Source organism: Delphinus delphis, chromosome 3 (genome assembly GCF_949987515.2).
Source record: "Delphinus delphis chromosome 3, mDelDel1.2, whole genome shotgun sequence".
In the NCBI taxonomy this organism is placed as follows: Eukaryota; Metazoa; Chordata; class Mammalia; order Artiodactyla; family Delphinidae; genus Delphinus; species Delphinus delphis.
In genome coordinates this window covers 4,152,390-4,173,142 of record NC_082685.1, presented here as the reverse complement: position 1 = coordinate 4,173,142, position 20,753 = coordinate 4,152,390, and the positions used below count along the sequence as shown (strand labels likewise).

The 20,753-nt window shown below is 55.7% G+C and overlaps 1 protein-coding gene across 3 annotated transcripts; it reads right to left on the bottom strand.

Annotated features, from left to right (window-relative positions):
- On the bottom strand, window positions 1–19,965 carry TLE2 (TLE family member 2, transcriptional corepressor). 3 transcript variants are annotated; one of them, XM_060007429.1, is made up of 21 exons: window positions 19,706–19,965; window positions 19,531–19,628; window positions 19,082–19,145; window positions 18,554–18,598; window positions 16,055–16,117; window positions 13,806–13,959; window positions 13,630–13,706; window positions 13,228–13,411; window positions 12,866–12,885; window positions 11,172–11,279; window positions 10,780–10,824; window positions 10,051–10,200; window positions 8,397–8,535; window positions 7,406–7,566; window positions 6,272–6,348; window positions 5,255–5,504; window positions 4,578–4,825; window positions 4,301–4,448; window positions 2,570–2,720; window positions 1,694–1,770; window positions 1–286 (listed from the first exon to the last, which is right to left on the bottom strand). In XM_060007429.1, the coding sequence occupies exons 1-21, from the start codon at window positions 19,727–19,729 to the stop codon at window positions 179–181; spliced, it is 2,391 nt and encodes a 796-aa protein (XP_059863412.1). In that variant the 5' UTR covers window positions 19,730–19,965; the 3' UTR covers window positions 1–178. The 3 variants fall into 3 exon arrangements, with proteins under 3 accessions (XP_059863412.1, XP_059863410.1, XP_059863411.1); XM_060007427.1 differs by lacking the exon at window positions 13,806–13,959 and having other exon boundaries at window positions 13,630–13,704; window positions 19,706–19,963; XM_060007428.1 differs by lacking the exon at window positions 13,806–13,959 and having other exon boundaries at window positions 13,228–13,408; window positions 13,630–13,704; window positions 19,706–19,963.
- Between the last annotated feature and the right edge of the window lie 788 nt (window positions 19,966–20,753).

Here is a 20,753-nt window from a genome sequence, read left to right as displayed (position 1 = left end):
TAAATACATTTATTTCCCCAAAGTCCCCCTGCACATCTGGTCCCACATCCAGCAGGGGAGGACGTAAGGGGGTCAGCCGGAGAGCAGATGAGATTTAGTGCTCAGAGTAGGACTGGAGAGGCGGTCCTGGATGCCTCTCCCTCGGGAGTTGGGCCAGGGGTGAAGGAAGAGTGGCGTCTCAGTAGACCACCTCATACACGGTGGCCTTCTTGTCCCCAGAGCCTGTCACGATGTATTTGTTATTCCCGGAGATGTCACAGCTCAGCACGGAGGATGACTCCTTGGACTGTCGACAGGGAGGGGAAGGGGGAGAGAGAAGGGAGAGTGAGGCACGGCCAAGGCCAGCACGGCCAAGGCCAGCACGGTCTGGTTCGTGCTCCCGACCACCAGCAAGTTCAGAGCAAAGAGGCAAGGAGACTGCCCACAAGGGTGAATCTGTGGTCCAGGCTGGGCCCAAGATAGGATTCAGGGGAGCCCAGTGTGGGGAGCCTAGCAGGGGGCAGGGAAGGAGGGTGACACATTTTCCAGAGAAAGGTCCTTTGGAGCTGAGCCTCTGGACAGGTGACAATGCTCCTGGGAAGAGCGAGACCTCGGTTCTCTGGAACAGGAGAACTGCCCTTTCCTGGGAAGCTCAGAGAGGGTGTGCACCAAGCATGAGGCCACACAGCACAGCAGAGGGCTGAGCTCACAGCAGGATGACCTACATACACCAGTGCTCTGCAAACTTTTTCTGTAAAGGGGCCAATAGTAAATTTTTAGGCTTTGACCTGAAAGCTCATTTAAGTCCAAATGCGCTCTGGCCATACGTCCAGAGACCAAATCAGTCTGTGTTACATCATCTCCTTCTTCTTTTACAACCCTTTAAAAAATGTAAAAACCACTCCACATCCAGCAGGATGGCTATAAGAAAGACAACAGAACAAGTGTTGTTGAGGAGGGGGAGAAATCAGAACTCTCACACTCTGCTAGTGGGAACAGAAAATTTGGAAAACGGTCTGGCCGTTTCTCCAAAGATTAAACAATTATCAGCAATTCCACTCCAAGATATCTGCCCAGGAGAAATGAAAGCATGCATGCACACCAGAACTTGTACATGAATATTCACAGCAGCCAAAAAGTGGAAACAACCCTAGTGTCCATCGACGGGTGATGGATAAACACAATGTGGTCCATCCATACAGTGGAATATTAGCCTTAAAAGGGAAGGAGATTCTGACACCTGCTACAACGTTCATGGACCTTGGGAACATGATGCTCAGTGAGAGAAGCCAGACACAGAAGGATAAATCTTGTGTGATCCCACTCATATGAGTCATCAAATCCATAGAGACAGGAAGTAGACGGTGGGGGCCAGGGGCTGGGGGAGGGGACGGAGAGTCAGTGTTTCATGGGGACGGAGTTTCAGTTTGGGAAGATGAGAAAGTTCTGGGGATGGATGGTGGGGATGGCTGCGCGACAGTGTGAGTGTGCTTAATGCCACTGAGCTGTGCGCTTACAAATGGTTAAACTGGCAACTTTTATATATATTTTATCACAATTAAGAACAAAAACAGGCTGTGCACAGATGTGGCCCTCGGGCTGACTGCTCTGCTTTAGTAGCTCGTGGCTGGTGGGGACACTTCCCTGTTCAATCCCCACGGGGTCCCCGGACACCTGGTGTCCTGCGGGGCTGGGGACCTCAGACACGAAGTACCTGGAAGATGCTGGCTCCGTACGGCGTCCTCCAGGCATTGAGCAGGTTGTCTTTGCCGGTGCTCACGAACCACCGCCCTGGGGGAAGCAGGGCAGGGAGTTCAGGCGGGGGGCAGACTGGAGGAAGCCAGGGCTGGGGGCTGCGGGCAGAGCCGGGGCAGCCTGGTCTGGCCTCTCTTCTCGCTCCCTTTCTCACACCTCTGCCCGTCTCTGGGGGACAGGAGGCCCCTTAGCTGATGCTCGAGCTTCCCCGCCACATTCCAGATACCGAAGCCAAGGCCTCAAAGGGCTCCAACTGGCCTTCAAGAAGGGGGAGCCCCAGGAGAACGTTGCCAGATAAAAACAGGGTGCCCAGTTACATCTGAATCCGAGATCAACCACACATCATTTTTAGTACCGGTGGGTCCCATATAGTACATTATCTGTTTGTTCGGGTTTTTTTTTAAGTATATGTAAGTTCCATGAAATACTTGGGACATATCTATACTAAAAAAAAAAAAAAAAAATTTAGTGTAAGTATATCCCATGCAATATTTGAGATATATCTGCACTAACACATTAGTTGCTTTTTAGTGTAAGTATGTCCCACGTATTTGAGGGACATACTTATGCTAATAAATTATGTGTTGTTTAGTGTAAGTATGTCCCACAAAATACTTGGGATCTACTTACTTATGCTAACTAATTCTTTGTCCTTTAGAGTATGTCCCATGCAATACTTAGAATGGGACAAGTAAGGAATGACTGCTGTTTACCTAAGATTCAAATTAAACCAGGGATCCTCTTTTTCTGTCATGGGTTTTTTTTGTTGTGGTTGTGTTTTGGCAACCCTGCCCCAGCACCCTGGAGTCCCCACCCCAGACCGGCAGACACACACCACAGGAGGCAAATTTGAGGGAGAGCACACAGCTCTCGTGAAGATGCAGCTGGTATTTCTCGGGCTTTCGGACGTGCAGGATCTCCACGTTGCTGCTCTCCATGCCAACCGCCAGCCAGTCCTGGTTGGGGCAGTGGCCCAGGGAAAAAATCTGGGGGTGAAGAGGGAAGACAGGAGATGAAAAACCCCTTGGGATGTGGGGGGGATGCCCAGAGCTGGGGGGCCAGGGCGGGGAGGGGAGATGTCCAACACTCTCCCGCTGCAGCTCCCGCGTGGAGAAGCAGCTGGCCCTGGGCCTGGAGCACAGCAGGCAACTGCGTGTTGAATCATTAATATTAATCAGAATTACACGGAACCCTGGGGCCTCATATCCATTATCTGCTCTGAACGCACAACAGCTCTGGGAGGGAGGGAGGGAGGGAGGGGGCGAAGCCAGCAAGGACAGTAGCTCCCCTTTAGCAGATGGTGGAAGGGAAGCTGAGGCCACATCCAGCTCAAGGTCATATAGCAAGTCCATCAAAGAACAGGCCTTCTGACTCCCAACTTGGAACTTTCCCCACTTGTCAACACCAATTTTTACTTTGATTTGAAAATACGTGGTGGCTACATAAGTCTGTGCCCCATGCCCAGCGCCGCACAGAGAGGCATAAGACCCTGACCCATCCTAAGCCTCTCAGAGTCTTACTGACAAATGAGACATGTGTGGAAAGAACCATAAATTCACAGCAAAGCCTGGAAGGTTTCACGGGTTCCTGGACATATAGAAGTGTTCCTGTATAAAGAAGGGCCCGGTGGGATGGGAGATATTCACCATGGGATCACCAGATACCTATGCCACCCATTTAAATTTTGGGGACATGGGATGGACAACTATACCCACCTGCACCCCTGATTTTCCTATCAAAGGAAGCTTCAAGCTAAAGAAAAGGTAAAAAAAGAAAGAGTTTGGGGGCTAGTGCCCACCAGATTTCAAGGAGGGGGCAAACTGGAGATGGGTTTTGAAGGGCGTGTAGGAGTTTACCAATGGGAGAAAGGAAAGGAAAGGCATCTCAGCCAGAGAGAACTGTAAGTGGGGAGGTCCAGAGGTATCACATGGCATGGTGTGTGTGAGACTAGAGCACAGAGGTCTTAAAGAACAGGCCAAGGAGCTCACAACCTGCCCCTAAGGCAATGGGAGACAGGATCTGGGTCCAGAGTATCTGGAGACCTGTCCTTGACTCTTTGCTCAGCCCTGGGTAGCCCCATGATTCTGTCCAACCCCTTCACCACATCCTTCAATCTGGCCTTCCACAGCACCCCCAATAGAGACCTCTCTGTGTCCGGCTCCTATCTGTCCCCTGGGGTCAGCAGCTCCCCCACGATGAGTCCTGGTGGGGGGAGGTGGTCAAGAGCTCTCAGTAGGGTCAAGGGGTTGAAGGCTGGCAGGAGAAACCAGCTACACAAGAGACAAAGGAACAGAGGAATGGCTTGGCAAGAACATCTGGGAAGATGATCTGAGGGTCTTAGTAGCCCCACAGCTTGATACAAATCAGCTCCTTTGTGCTTCCCTGTGCTGTCTTTGAAGAATTAAAGAGGAAGGTCTGTGAATTTGTCTCAAGGACAAGAAAGATGGGCACAGAGAGCAGGTATTTGGTGCTGCCCGGCATCTGGAAGTGGGTGCCTCAGGGGGAGAGGAAGGGAGGCCGGATTCCTGGAGCTTGTGTCCCCCTTCTGCCAGATCCCGTGCGGCACCTGGGAGCTGAAGTCATGCTGCTGCAGCTGGCGGCCCTCCCGCAGGTCCCAGCAGCGCACGGTGTTGTCCAGGCCCCCTGTCCAGAGCCGAGTGCCGTAATCAGAAATGTCGATGCAGCTGGCCCCATCCGTGTGGCCCTGGAATTGCCTGGAGGAAGGAGGGCCCAGGTGTCCATCCTGGAGGAGGTGCTGTTCCAGCATCCTCCCAGGCCGCTCCCACAGCACAAAGGGGAGACGGCAGGGGCTTGCCCGAGGTCACAGGGCACCGGCCACCCACCTGACCATGGTCTGGTTCTGCAGGTCCCAGACCACGATGTTGCCGTCGCTGCAGCAGGAAAAGCAGACCTTGGCGTCGGGGCTGACGGCCAGGGCGTAGCAGGCGGGCGCCGAGGAGGTCAGCTCCGCCTTGATGCGAGGGGTGGGGGCCGCCAGGTCCCAGATGGACAAGGTGCTGGCCTCACCACCCACTATCAGACTCCGGCCGTCCGGCAGCAGCTTGCAGGAACGAATGTAGTTGTCCCGGTTCTGGGAGGGGAGAGAAGCAAGGGCGTGGGGTAGCACCCTTAGCCATGCCTGCCAGAGCCCAGCTGAAAAAACCACCCCAGTAGGCCTGTAAGCTCTGCCCCTGGTTGGCCTATAAGCGCCACCCTACTGGCGTTAATCTCCAATCCTGTTGGACTGTAAGTTCCACCCTCATTGGCCTATAAATCCTGCCCCTGGTTGGCCCATAAGCTCCACCTCACTGGCCCATAAGCCCCAACCCTGTTGGGCTATAATCTCCACCTGTGGGTGCCCTAAGAGCTCTGCCCCAAACTGGCCAACAAGCCCCACCCTGGTTGGCCTATAAACTCCACCCATTGGCCTATAGTCCCACCCCTAGGTGGCCTGTAAGGTCCGCCCGGGTCGGCCTATAAGCCCCGCCCCGCTGGCCTGCAAGCTCCGCCCCGCCCTCACCAGGCAGTCCAGCTGAGCCACTGGCGTCTTGGCGCCCGGCTGGCCCACGTCCCACACCTTCACACAGCCCTTGCCGCCCGTGTACACATGCTGCGTGGTGCCGCTGATGGTGACCGCGCAGACCACCTCGCCGTGCGCCAGCGTGTGCAGCTGCCGCGCGTGCCGCGGGATGCCGGCGCCCACCAGCGCGTCAGAAGGGAAGGGCACCGGCTGCATCTGCCCGTCCGCAGACACATGGAAGGAGTACGCCCTGGACGGGAGGTGGGGCATGACGCACGGGGAGCCGGGACCCTCCCCACCCTCACCCCCCTGCCTGTGCCCCCATGCGTTTAGGGACGGGGCCCCAGGATCAAAGGTCAGCGTGATACTGAAGAGGAAGGGGTCCGGCCGTGGCCTGATGCATGGTAAGCAAGCACTTAGTGAATCTCCGTGGAACAGAGGATCCAGGAAGATGCCCTGTGAGCTCCAGAGAACGCAGTCCAATGGCAGCCACCAGCCACAGGGCCAGTTAAATGGAAAGAAATTTAAAATTTCAGTTCCTCAGTCGCAGTGACCACATTTCAAGTGCTCAAAAGCCACAGATAGCTGATGGCAATCAGACTGGACAGCTGTAAGTGTAGAACATTCCCGTCACGGCAGAAAGTTTTACTGATCTTGGGGCCGGGTCATTCTCTGAGATGGGGCAGTCCTGTGCACTGTAGTGTGTTGAGTATTATCCCTGGGCCCCCACCCACTAGAGGCTAGAAGCACTTGGGTGTGACAACCAAAAATGTCACCAGACATCACTAAATGTCCTGAGGTTGGTAGGGGAGGGCAGTAAGGAAGCACAAAATCCACCCCCTGCTGAGAACCACTAGTGTAGGCTTTGCTTGTTACATAACCCTCTCTCCAGAGAGCAACTCCGGGAGCCCCGATTATCTTACAGAAGAGACTTTCTGGAAAGGCAGCAGGGAAGCCCAACACCCACCCCACAATGTAAGCACCTGAGGAGGCAGGGAGCCCCACCCTGGTACTCACGGCTTTCCCCCGGGGATGGTGGGCAGGGAGGAAGAGATGGACGACCCTCGGAGATGTGGATGAGACTCAAATGCCATCTGCCAAAACGCCAACGGGGGTGTCATGGGCGGATGACTCAAACCCACAACTGCCCTCTCCCGTGCTCACTTGCCATATTCCTCTCTGTTTATCAGAGAACACACCCCCCAATTTGTTTATCAGCCCCTCCCCAAGAAAGGGGAGGTGCCCTTTCCTTTACCCATCCTACAGATGGGAAAGGGGAGGCTTTCACATGAGGGAACCCCAAGGTCTCTGGCTGGGGAATCCTACGGCCCCAGAGGTGGAAGGATCCTGATGAATCTTCTGTCCAATGCACAGAACAGGGGTCAGCAAACTCCAGCCCCCTGCTTGTTTTCATAAATAAAGTTTTATTGGCACACAGCCATTACTGTATATGTTGTCTATGGTGGCTTTTGAGCTATGAAGGCAGAGTTGAGTAGTTGTGATAGGGATCAACTGGTCTGCAAGGCCAAAAATACTTACCATCTGGCCCTTTACAGAAAACACTGCTGACCTCTGTTCTACAACACCCCTTGCAAGTGCCCCCCCCAGCCTCAGGCCTTGAATAACTCCAATGACAGGCATTTTCTTCCCTCTGGAGGCATCTACACCCACTGCAGGATGGCTCACTCTAGCAAGCATCTGTCCCAGTACTGCCCTCTGGGGCCCACGCACCAGCTCAGGAGTCTCATGCCTCTCCTTCAACTCTTTCCCATGGTACATCACTTCCAGTCCTCTCCCTGGGGTAGTCCTTCCTCTACAATCTACCAGAATCACCAACGTCCCTTAAAAATCAGGGCAAGCAACTGTACACCAGGCTGAAGCACACCCTCACATCCCATGGCTGAGGTTCTCTGGTTCTCTTAACGCAACATAATCACAGTTGTTTCTTCCACAGTCACAGGTGCTTATTTGTATTAAGCTTGTGGGGCTACTGAGACCCTCAGATCATCTTCCCACATGCACTTGCCAGGCCAGGACTTTCCTCCGTTTCCCAATTCCCTGGTCTTTGGGTGTGGACCTGGTTTCTCCTCCCAGCCCCCAGCCCCTGGGCCCTGCTCACACCTCCTGGCATCTCCCACCCTGACGACTCACCATGGGGGAGCGTCCATACATCACAGAGCCGCTGACCTGGGGGGACAGGTGGAGGCTGACGTAGGAGCTGGGCACAGAGAGGTCCCCATTAAGGGCGCTGTGGGAGCCCAGGCTGAAGGATGTGGTGAAGGGACTGGAAAGGGTCAGGGGACTCCTCAGGGCTAAGAAGAGACAAAGACAGATCTTCAGACACGTTGGATCCAGATCCTGCCTTCCACTGCCTTGGGGGAGCTCCAGGGCTCTCATGCTCTGGCCCAGCATCCACCATACCCTGTCCTATCTCCAGACATTTACAGCTGCTGTTGCCTCTGGCCAACAAGCCTTTCCTTTTCCTTTTTCAGTTATTGAATTCTTACTCATCCTTCAAAACCCAGACTCAATGTCCAGCAACGTCTCAGGAACATCCTTGAGCCTCCCCACTCCACCCCTTGCCTCCAACCTGGCCCATCTTGGGTCCCTTCCTCCACCCCAGCCCTGATCACACAGAGCTGGGAATTTTAGGGTCTGGGTCTCCTCCCCCACCACCTGGGAGCTCCCTGAAGGCAAGTTCCAGGGCTAGTTTCTTTCTGGGACTCCAGAACCAGCCAGAGCCCGGCCATAAGACAGAAAAGAGGAGCACTGTCATCCCCATATTAATGATGGGGAAAGTGAGGCTCAGAGAGGTTGATCACTTGCCCGAGGTCACACAGCTGGTGAGTGTCCAAAGCTGGCCTGAAACCCAAGCCTGTCTAACTCCAAAGCTTGTCTCTCCAGCACTGGGCTGAAGCCCCAGAGCAAGTCACTTCCCCTCTCTGGGCCTCAGTTTCCCTTGTCTGGGCCAAGACAATGAAGAAACGGAGGCCCAGAGTGAGGCAGTGTCTATTCTGAGTCATGGAAAGGGCAAGGCAATGCCCCAGCTGGAATCCACACGTCCTGCCTCCCCCACCCCCCACCCTTGTTTCGAACTCCCCGGAAAGGAGGCCTGTCCTGGCAGGCACCAGCAGGTGCTCACCAATACTGTCCGTGGAAGGTGCTGGCTTGGCCGCGAGCTGGCGGAGGTGACTGGCGGAGCTGGGCCCAGGGGTGGACGCGTCCTGGGGCGGGGAGGAGTCTGAGGACTTGGAGGCAGGGGTGCCGGCAGGAAGATCGTTCTGGGGGAGAGAGGGCAGCACTGAACACCCCCAGGCACCTGGTGCCTTGCAGCCCAAGGATCCGGGCAGAAGGTGAGTTGGAGGAGGGAGTACACCTGGAGCAGGCCAGGGCTCACGCAGGGACACACACACCAGGGGAGCGGGCCCCACAGCCAACCTCCTGAGCATGGGGCCCGCTCCCCTGGGGTGTGTCCCTGCACGCATCAGAACGCCAGGCGGGCGCCTGAGCATCCACCCCACGGGGTGCACACACGTGCGTGCCCACGGGAACCCGGGCAATCTTGGGAGAACTGCGCATGCAGGTGATAAGGTACACAGGGCAACCACAGGGTAAGGGATGCGGTGAACATTCCTACATCTGGGGCATGGTGGGCGCACAGGGATCACGAGAGAAAGCGACGCACAAAGTTAGAGGCTGGCGCATCCTTCAGGGCCGAGGAACAAACTCTAGGATGGGCTCTCGAAGTAGGAGACCACAGTATGCTCCCAGATGCAAGACCCTCACCCGGTACTGCTGGGCACCCCCTTGCTCCCCACGAGGAGCTCCCCCACTGCTGTCCGTCCCCGTGGGGACCCTGGAGGAGAGGGGAAGCCGGACCTCCTTCACGGAGGAACAAGCTCTGTCTCGGCTTCCTGCCATCGCTTCCTTTGCCTTTCAAGAAACTTCACATCCTCGTCTTGTGTGGGCTGCGCCCTATCCTTCCTTTACAAGGTCACACATTTTGTGACAGCCACACTCACACACCCACGACAGGGAGCGGATGGTGCCAACGTGGGGACCAGGGGGGCCTTCTCCATTAGGACAGCGCCGCCCCTCCCCCTCTTTGTCTCCTTGGAGTGGGAGGAGGGCACAAGAGATGCGATGGGAGCCCCAACCTTGGCGGTTGCCATAGCAACCTGCTGGGAGGGGAAGCCTAGAAACCGACACAGTCTCCCTGGTAAGGGCAGGGCAGGGGTCTGGGGAAGATTTGGGGGCAGGGACAAAAGGAGCTGAATGGAGAATGCCTGGGGGAGTGCTTTCAGGTGGTCCTGACGGCTGGCATTAAACATCGGGAGGCCCAAGGAGAGAGCTGTTCTGATATGGGTCATCTTTTCTTGCAGGGACCACATCTCAGGTTGGGGCTGGTGTGTTCCCAAGGCCTTAACACTCCCAGGGCTGGAATCAGCCTGGCCAAGCCAGCAATTCTATAGTTTCACTGTGTTTATTTTCACCAGATTTCCTATTTATTGCAAGAGATACTTGGTTTCCACATAAGATGGTGAGCTGCCTTTTAATATTATTTACAAAGTTGCCTTTTCAGATTTACTGAGGTTCCGCAGAGTGAGTCCACTTAGGAAAAATTACTGGACTAATGTAGAGGTGTTTTTTAGGAAGGCAGCAAAATAATCACTAAGGAAATCCTGGACCAGAACAGCCTGTTTCATTTCTCATCACTCCACATCTAATGTGGTAGAATCTGTTTCCAGGTCCCCAGGATGAATAAAATGAGTTTCAAGGCTTCCCCTACTCCTTACCAAGACGAGCTCCTTGGTTCTGGGGAGCGGTGAGCCAAGGCTGGAGGCCAAGGAGGCTGGACTGTCCACCAGGTCCCGACGGGCAGGGATGCAGATGGGTGCCTTTCCACATGGGGTGGTTGCTGGGCTGGGGGGCTCGGAGGGTTGGTCCTGGGTTGGAGGAGGTGATGATGAGTGGGGGGGGCGGGGTAAAGTGGCAGGGGAAGGAGAGGCCCTCTCTAACCCTGCTCGTGTCCTACCCCAACCTCTAGACTGGGCACCTAGGACCCACCTTGGGAGGATTATGAAACCTCCCTGAGCCTCAGTGGACTCATCCGTAAAATGGGTTAAATGACATAAGCACACATAGCAAGGACTATATATGGGCTTGGTTTTGTTTTCCCTCATTGAACAGATGGGGAAAAGTGAGGCCGGGGAAGGGGGTGTCACTCTCCCAAAGTGACACGGTGAGCCAGGGCTTGAAGCCGCTTCCGTTGCCCACATCCAGGGTTCTCTGGGTCTCAGTTTCCCCACCTGTGCTATGGAGAGGAGGTCAGCCTGGGGTGCCCCAGTTTCTCCTACTTCCCCTGGCCCCGTGCCATCCCCATCCCAGCCATCCCATAGAGAGGGGAACACCAGGACACCCACTCCCTCTGGGTCCCCCAAATCCCCGGATAACCCACTGCCTGCTCTGTGCGCAGACCTCCTAGTCCTGAGGTCAGAGTGGGAGGAGGCTGGACCCCGACTCACCTCGTCCACCACCAGGTTGTAATCGCTCTTGTCCTCATCACTCTCCTGGGGGGACAGGGGGGAGAGAGCTCACCCTGGCCATGCTCCTGCCTCCACGCCCCTTACATCTCTTCAGGAGGGTTTGACTGGGATTCTGTGGTTTGGTTCATTTGCTTAAGTACAAGGGAGGCCGGGGAGAGGGGGGAATCCTTCAATGGAGGAGATGGAGCTGAGTGCCCAGGAGGTGCTGTGTGGCCTCACTTTACTCCTCTGTGCAGTGGGGGAAGAGCCAGAGACCAGGAGGCATCCTTACCTCCTTCCCAGCTCCTGACCCACAGGGGCAATCAATCTCTCAGGCTGGTCCGCCTCCCACACTGTCTGCCCACCCCAGTCCATGTGTGCCCCCCACTCACATAAGGTCCCGACAGATCCTTCTCCTCCGCTCTCTGCTTCCCATTGCCACCCGGGCCGCTGGGTCGCTCCTCTTCCGCCACACTCTCTGGGGGTGAGGGGGATGCACTCTGCAGAGACACAGGGCCCCAGACTGCGTCCTGGTCCAGCCAAAACCAAGGATCCCCATCACTGTTATTAGGATCTGTGCCTCAAGCTTCCCATCTGGGAAAAGGGACCTTCCGATGGCAGACTCAGTGGGGTCATGACAACCACAAATGTCCCCAGACATCGCCCAGGGTCCCCTGGGGGGGGGCACTAATGTGAACTGAGATGAGCTCTAAGTGCAAAATGCATTCGGATCTTGGAGGCATAATACAATAAAAAGAACGGAAAAGATCCCATTAAAACTGTTTTATGTTGGGAGTTTGGGTTTTGTGGGGGGCATGAGCCAACCTTGCAGGTCTCCTTGCATGACCCTGCAATAAACCTTTCTCTGCTCCAAAAAAAAAACCCAAAAAACAAAAAAACAGACTGTTTTATGTTGATTACAGGTTGAAATATTTTAGATGCATTGTGTTAAATAAAATTTACTATTGAAATTCATTTCACCTCATTAACTTTTTTTTTTTTTTTTTTTTTTTGCGGTATGCAGGCCTCTCACTGTTGTGGCCTCTCCCGTTGCGGAGCACAGGCTCTGGACGCACAGGCTCAGCGGCCATGGCTCACGGGCCCAGCCGCTCCGCGGCATGTGGGATCTTCGCGGACCGGGGCACGAACCCATGTCCCCTGCATCGGCAGGCGGACTCTCAACCACTGCGCCACCAGGGAAGCCCAAACTTTTTTAATGTGCCTACTAGAAAATTTACAGTGATGTTTACACAAAGCTAAACGTGTGACTGAAGCTGCATAAACACACACACACACACACACACACACACACACACACACACACACACACACACGAGTGCATGTAAAACCGTGAAGTGGGAATAAGCCCTGTGGGTTGCACCCATGTCTGTTTCCTGGCTTTGATATGGTATTTTAGTTTTGCAAGATGTTATCATTGGGTGAGGGGTGCATGGGACCTCCTTGTACATTTCTTTGCAACCTCCTGGGCATCTGTAATGATTTCAAAATTAAACAAGTTTAGTGGCACAGTGGTTGAGAGTCCGCCACCGATGCAGGGGACACAGGTTCATGACCCGGTCCGGGAAGATCCCACATGCCGCGGAGCGGCTGGGCCCGTGAGCCATGGCCGCTGGGCCTGCGCGTCCGGAGCCTGTGCTCTGCAACGGGAGAGGTCACAGCAGTGAGAGGCCCACGTACCGCAAAAAAAAAAAAAAAAAAAAATTAAACAAGTTTAAAAAAATTACCTACGGGGCTCACATGATATTTCTATTGGTCAGCACTCTTGTAAATGATAAAATGGAGTGGATGAGGGATAAATTAATGATGGAGGGATGGATGGAATGCTACCCAAGCATGCATTCATTTATTCAATCGCAAAAACTCGCTAGAGATGGAAAATTTAAAATAAATAAAACTCTAGTCTTACGGGCATCCCCCCCACCAAAAAAAATGGCTACACAGTGTGAAAGCAGGATGCGGTCTCCTTCTGAGGCCCCTATCAGCTCAGAACAAGCAGCTTCAGCCACATGTGAAGACAAAGCAAATGTGAGATAAGAGGGCAAATCCCCCATGCCCCTCAACTTACCCTGCTCGGGGCTCTCTCCACTGACAGGCGGGGGCGTGGTGAAGAGAGAGAAGGAAAAAGAATGAGGTGTTTGTGCCACCGTGCCAGAGCGCAGAGCCCTCCACAGTGTATAAAGCCCCCTTCCCAGGTCAGAACCCCCCCTTCTCCTTCCAACACCCTTGCAAGGGGTGGACAATCCCTTCCCCGCACCATTCAGATAGACGCTCAGAGAGGGATAGAACTTGCCCAAGGACACACAGCCCACTGGGAACAGAGCTGAACCCGCGACCCTGCAGCCCCTTTGGTGAGTTTGATGGTCCAGCTATCCTCTCCATGGGCCCCTGCGGGCCCCCAGCCCGCAGCATCTGGTGATGTCCACTCACCTCTGGACCCCTCGGCCTCCACGCCTGTCCGGTCCTCCTTGGCAACCGCGGCCAGCTGAGCCTGGGCGGCCAGGGCTCCCGACAGGGCCAGCAGCCCCGTAGCACTGCCGCCCACCAGCCCAGCCGGGCGAGGGGTGAGGGGCACAGGGGGGGCGTGGTGCGACAGTGGCTGGAGCTGCTGCTGCTGGAGAGGAGGGGGGTGGGCCAGGGGCGGGCGGGGGCGGGGCCCCGGCCGTGCCCTACCACCCCCTACAAGAGGCTATGGAGAGAGAGCCGGGACAGGCAGGGTCCAGGCAGAAGGGGCACCCTTGAGGTCTCCAGGGCGGCCAGAACCCAGGCCAGCTGCCCACCCGGCACCCCCAGCTTCACCACCCACGGCGGGGCGGGGGCCGGAAGACTCACGCCGATGAGGCTGTTCAGCTCCCCCACGGTCACCTGCTTGGCCCGCTCCACGGCCTGCAGGACCTGCTGTTGGTGCTGGGGGTGGGTGGGGGGAGGGCGCTCAGGAGAGCCCCCCATCTGCTCGGCAACCCCACCTCCCAGGCCATGCCCTCCGGGGCCCCTCTTCTTCTCTCACTTTTTTTTTTTTGGCGTCGGGATCTTAGTTCCCTGACCAGGGATCGAACCCGTGCCCCCTGCCATGGGAGCGTGGAGTCCTAACCACTGGACCGCCAGGGAAGTCCCTTTTCTCGCTTGCTCTTTGTAGTTTCTTTCTCTCCCTCTCTCCCTTTCCTTTCAAAATCATGAAACAGACAGACAAAGAAACAAAGCATTTAAGTGCAGTTCAAACTAATAATTAGAAATCGGGGTTTATATATCAGGGTCCCTCCCTCGGCACTGCTTACATGGGGGCCGGGTCACCCTCTGTGGGCGTTCGTCCCAGGCACTGTGGGGTGTGGAGCAGCATCCTCAGCCCCCCACTCACTCGATGCCAGGAGCACCCCCAGGGGTGATGACCACAAATGTCCCCAACATCACCCAGTGTCCCCTGGGGGCAGAGTCACCCCCAGTAAAGAACCACTGTACAAATCAGTACCCGAGTACCAACCACCCAGGTCACAAAATACAAACTGGCAGCCTGTAGAGGCCCCGTACACCCCACCCTCATCCCACCCTCCTTCCTTCCTCTCCCCACCTTCCTGCAGTGATAAAATGTCCTCAGTCTGCACTGTTGGATACAGAAGCCACATGTGGCCATGGGCACTTGATATGTGGCTGGTGCAACTGGGAACGGGATGCCTCCTTTAATTTAATTTAATAGAAATTTACATGTAAATTTAATGTAATACATTTTAAAAGAAATATAAATTAATACAAATGTAAATGGCCACACATGGCTGGTTGCTCCTGTGTGTGCTCTAAGGCCACTTGTGCACCTGCAACTACCCAGGATGGGGATTTGGGCTGCGTGACACCACTAAGGAGGTGTCAGGATGCTAACCAGGCGCTCCTGTACAGGTCATGCCTGTCAGAGTGTGTCCAGGCCATGGATTAGTACATTTTGACTGTAAAGGGCCAGAGAGTCAATATTTTCAGTTTTGCAGGCCAGAGGGTCTCTATGGAAACTCCACAACTCTGCCATTTTATGCGGAAAGCTGCCATAGACAATAAGGCCATGAGTGGGCATGGCTGTGTGCCAATAAAACTTTATTTACAAAACAAGTGAAGGGCCAGTAACTTGGCCCTCGGGCTGTACTTTGCTGACTCCTAGTCTAGAAGCATGGAATTTGCTGGGGCACCCATGTGTCTTAATTCACTCCTTCCTAAAGTCTTTTTACCCTGTTTCCTGTGGTTTTGGCCTTTCTCACTCCGGGCCACCTTGTCCCCATCCTGGGCTTTCAGACACCATCTCTAAGTCTGAGACCAGAGAGAATCTCACTCCATCCCAAGAGCCCAGAAACCTCAGATTCAATGAGGTCCAAACCAAGAGGAGAACCTTTCCCTTTTTTGGTCCCCAACACAGTGAGGGCCCCCCTGTATCCACCCTGTGTCAGAATCCGTCCTCTTGTCTCTCTGGAGACAGGATACTCCAGATGGAAGCAGGAACAGGGGATGCAAAGGTCCTGAATAACTTGGGGCATTCGCACAAGGGCTAACTTTATTTTTTTAAGTTTCAATGAAGTGCTCATACTCTATAGTTTTATCTGCCCTGTTCCACCTTTTTGTACTATTGTGGTTACAAATACGTAAGAGTTACCCTTTTAACCATCTTTAAGTGCACAGCTCAGTGGCATTAAGCACATTCACACTGTCCTGCGACCAGCCCCACCATCCGTCTCCAGAACTTTCTCATCTTCCCAAAAGGAAACTCCGTCCCCAGGAAACATTGACTCCCAACCCCCCTCCCCCAGCCCCTGGCCCCCACCATCTACTTCCTGTCTCTATGGATGTGATGACTCTAGGCACCTCCTATGAGTGGAATCAGACAGTATTTGTCCTTTTGTGACTGGCTGATTTCACTCAACATAATGTAAGGACAAAGTGCTAAGGACTAATTTTTATTGGATATTTACTAAGCACCCAGCATCATCTTCACCACCTTGTATGTATCAACTGCTCTAAATTTCATGACAGAGGCACAGAGAGGGCAAGCCACTAGCCCAAGGCCACACAGCCAGGACTTGGACCGAGGCAGCCTGGCTGTAGGCTTGAGCCCCCCCTCCTCCCCCTCAGCCAACACCCCCCCTCCATCCCTAAGGCCCCAGCCCAGCCAGTGCCCAGGGCCCCAGGCCACCCAGCAGAACCAGTGCCTGTGGCATCCAGCCAGACCCCCTCCCCCACCCTTCTTCCAGCTCCGCTCCCCATCCCCCCCACGAAGCCCACTCACCTCCTGCGTCAGGAAGGGGATAATCTGAGCACAGATACCACTGAGGCGCTTCACAATCTCAGCCTGGCAGGAAGCAATGGGGAGGAGGCTTGGAGGGGAGGCTGTCAATCCAGAACCTCCACTCCAGGGCATAACAAGCCTTTGCAAAGCTTGGGGTGAGGGGCTTGTCACCCGCAGCTGCAAGTGTAGGGCACGGGCTCCGGGACAGACTGAGAGCCTGGCGAGGACACCGTCCACCTGATGTCCAGGGCAGCCTTGAGCCGGAAGACAGGACAGACAGATCCACCACCCGCCAGACCCACTCAACAGAGATTTCCAGAAAGCAGCTGCGCAGCCACCCAGCGCAGACTGTGACCCCGAGAAACTTTGAGTTTGAGCCCTGGCTGGGCCCAGGTCTCTCTCGGGCATGGCTCCTCTCTGGGTCGTGCCTGCGCCCAGGGGCTGTAGTCAGGGGCGATCCCAGAGCACCACACTCAGGGGTGTGATGCTGTGATATAAGAAATATACATTTGGGGGAAAAGAATTTGAAAAAGAATAGATACATGCATATTGTATAACTGAATCACTTTGTTGTACACCTGAAATGAACACAACATTGTTAATCAACTATAGTCCAACATAAAAGAAAAAGTTAAAAAAAAAAGAAAGAAATATACATTTGGTCTTTGCCTCAGTTCCTGGCACAGAGCTCCTAAACCCCTAGAGACTTCTGAGTATTAGAGGCAAGAGGAGCATCTTCTGTTATTCACAATAAGCCCGTTTCACCTGCACGTGAGTTTATTAAGAGGGATGGAACTTTCAATCCCACCCCCAACTCCGACCGCCGGGGAGTCAAGAGGAGCTGGAGATTGAGTCAATCACCAGTGGCCAGTGGTGAAATCAATCGTGCCTAGGTAATGAAGCCTCCCTAAAAACGCCTAACTGAAGTGGTTTCCAGAGCTTCTGGTGGGTGGACACATGGGAGGTGCAGGGAGGGGGCGCCCGGAGCGGGCACGGAAGCTCCATGCCCTTCTCCATACCTTGCCCTGTGTATCCCTTCCATCTGGCTGTTCCTGAGTTATATCCTTTATCATGAAAGGGTGATAGTAAGAGCTTTCCCAAGTTCTGTGAGCCATTATAGCAAATTATCAGACCAAGGAGTGGGTCGCGGGAACCTTGATGTATAGCTGGTGGGTCAGAAGCCCAGGAGGTCTGGACTTGCGATAGGCATCTGAAGTGGGGGCAGTCCTGGGGAGCTGATCCCTGAACCTGTGGGGTCTACACTGACTCTGGGTAGTGTGTTAGGATTGAGCAGAAGTATAGGACACCCAGCTGGTGTCAGAGCTGGAGAACTCGGTGTGGCAAAAGCGAAATATTTGGTGTCAGAGGATAGAGATAGGATACGAAGAGTGTGGGTTTACTTGTAGGTTTCACCTGGGACCGGGGCTGGGCCGGGGACGCCAATAGAGGCTGAACAGAGGGGAAGCATGTGGGTGGGTAAGGGGGTGTTTTGTCAGCCTGTGCTTTGTCTCTGCCTCAGTTACAGGAGTGCTGGGCGCTGTGTGTATCTGGGTGAGGTTTGTGTCTTCCATCTGCTACCAGGAGGGTGGAACGAAGGCTCCTGGGGCCGGTACCCTACCCCTTACCCTCCATCCTATAAGGGGATCTATCTCATGCACCCATGGGACCACACCACGCTCCAGGCATACAAGCCCCCCGCCACCTACACCAGACGCAACAGAGCCCCCAGAGACCCAGAAAAGCACGCCAAGGCAGGTGCCCCCAGGCACTCCCAGTGTACCCCTACTTCTTCCCACCCACCAGAAAGACCCTAGGTTCTGCCCATTTATTCTAATATTTGGATGGACAAAATCCAAGATTCCTTCAACCTCAGGATCTTGGGGTCCCTTTCATCTCCTTAGAAAACATCAGGGTGCATGGGTGGTAGAATCCTCGCCTGCCCTTAGAAAGCATCAGAAAATCTTGAGCTCAGGATCTGGGGGTTAATCTTGAGCAACTGAAGTCAATTGCAGAACCTTCAGGTCTAACTCAGAACCTTGAGATCACACTCAGAAGCTGAGGACAATCTCAGAACCTCAGATCATTAGGGTTAATCTCAGAACATTCAAAACAGCGACAGAACCTTGGGGTCCATCTCAGACTCTCAGGATCCATCTCCAAATGTCAGACATGCTGATCTGAAAGGGACCTCTAAGACTGTCCGTTTGTCCCCCTCCTGGGACAGAAGGCCCGCCCCAGCCTGGCTGACCTGGCTGCTGGCTTCTGCTATGAGCCTTCCTTGACAGGGATGCCTGGTCCCTGTCCACTGCCCGACTCTCTCGTAGACAAGGTCTCCAGAAGTTCATTTTCCTTTCATGAGGCTGAAATCTGGCCCCCTGATCCCAGAGATTTCAGGATAAGACCTCTGTTCCCTGGAGCAGAGGGAGCGACGGGTCCCTCTCACAACTTCCATCCCCACCCCCCCGCCACTGGACACCCTTACCCCCAACACACAGTTACCTGCTTATGCATTTCAATGTTGAGCCCGTAGGACATTTCATAGTACTGCAAAGGAAAAGCTGTCTGGCAATGTCCACCGTGCCCATGGATGTCCAGCTGCTCTGGGTGACGCTGGGTCTTCCAACAGCCCCCAGACTGGGGGGGATCACAGCAGGACCCAGAGCCTCCCAGCTCCTTGGGGGCCCAGAGGGGGAGCCCAGAGAAGAAAGCAGGAACCCCCTTCATTCTCCCCACGGGAGTGGGGGAGGGGGGCAGTACCCAGATACCCTAGCCCCTCAGAGATGCTCATGAGGAAAGTGGGCATCCTTGCCTTATTGTTCTTAAGAGCTGGGAGGGCCCTGGGAGACAGCCTGGAATCCCAAGCTGCCCACTTTACAGATGAGGGAAAATGAGGCCCAGAGCAGGCCGGGGACTTGCCCCAGAGTGGTACTGGAGTCGGGATTCACACCCCACGTGTTTTCACTCGCAGCCAAGCTCTCTTCCCCACTCTCCCCCACCCCCCCGCCCCGTTTTGACAACCCGCCTTACCATGACATAATGTCGCTGCATTTCTGTCTTCTCACTGGCCAACTTCTCACACTCCAGCTTGAGGCTGGGAAGGAGACGGGGCATCGGGATCCCACTCTCCCTGCCCCCGCAGCAGGGACACCCACGGACCCCTTCTGGGCCAGTTTCCAAAGCGATGGGATTGGCTCTCCCCCGCCCCACTTCCTCACACACACACCCCCACCTCCCGCCCCCAGGCCCACCCCATCCCTTCCCAGGCTCAAAATGTCCCAGCACTGGACCATCCGTCCTCCTCACCTGCGATTCTACCTGGAAGCCCTCCCTCCCCACGCCCCTGGGGCCCCTCCCTCCCCCCCTGCACGCTGGAGGCCCCGCCCCTTCGCCCCAGCGGGCCCCGCCCTTCGCCCCCAGGTGAGCCCCCGGGTGAGATCCCGGGGCCCCTGGGGCGGGACGCCCCCGCCCCCCCTCACCTGTGGTACTGAGCCTGAAGAAACTGGAATTCTTCTTTGATGCGGTCGCAGATCTCCAAGATTGAGAACTTGAAGGGCTGGCCGGACTGAAGCGGGGTCTGGGGGTGGGAAGCCGGGGTCTGAGTTCCCGGACGCGCGACCCTCCCTACCCCCCGCAGCCCGGCCCCCCACTCACCGGGTGCCTTCCCTGGGGGTACATCCTGTCGATTCGAGAGGCCCCCCCTCCCTCGCCGCCTGAGCTTGACGATATGGGGACGGGGGCGGAGAGGCGGCGGCGGCGGGATGGGGGAGAGGCTGGGGTGGGGGGCTGCCCGAGAAAGAAGGGGGCAGCGGCGTGGGGCAGGGGACCCCGGAGTCCCCCGCCCCCCGAGCGAGCGCGCGGGGTCGCGGGGACTGAGGGGCGCCGAGGCCCCTGCCGGGCTGGGGGCGCGAGGCCGGCGCAGAAGGTCGGGCGAGCAGCGGCCGGTTTCAGAGGCGCGGGCGACGGGCCCCGCGCAGAGCCGCCTCCCTCCGGCGGGGCTCGGCCGGGAGCCGCGGGCAGAGCCGCCTTAAGGTGGCGCCGCCGCCCCCCGGCCCACCCACCCCGTGCACCCCCGCGACCGCGGCCGCGGCCTTGGGACCAACCCCTCCCTTCCACCAGGGACGAGCGGGGAAACTGAGGCTCGCGTCCAGCCCCGCAAACGTCGCCCCCTCGCCCTCCCTGAGGGCCCATGAGAGAAAAGCGCAATAAGTACCTAGTGGCCCACTGTGGGAGTAGCTTGGCGGGGAGGGGGGCAGTTGGGGGCCAGAAATGGCCTTTCTGAGGAAGTGGGCTAAGACAAGTGTCGGGAGGAAGCAGCCTGCCGAGTGCTGGCTGGGAAACCTGCCTGCACAGAAAGGGACCAGGTGAGGGATGGGGCTGGGGGGCAGAGGTAGGCCCTCGCCTTTTCCTGGCCTCAGTATTCGCATCTGTAAAATGGCAGAGGCAGGGGCTATTTTTAAAGGACACGGTACATGAACAGCCCTCAGCCTGGCCTGGCACAGAGTAGACTCCGAGAGCTGGGAGTTGGGTTCCGGTGGCCACCACCAGCAGACTGGGCTGTCTCCCCTTTCAGACGATGGGCTCCTAGAAAGCAGAGGTCCCAAGGAGGATGAAAACGAATTTCTGCCATCAGACTGAGGTCTCGCTGAGGACAGGGGCTCCATCTCCCATCGCAGACCACAGATATCCTGTGAGGTAGGAA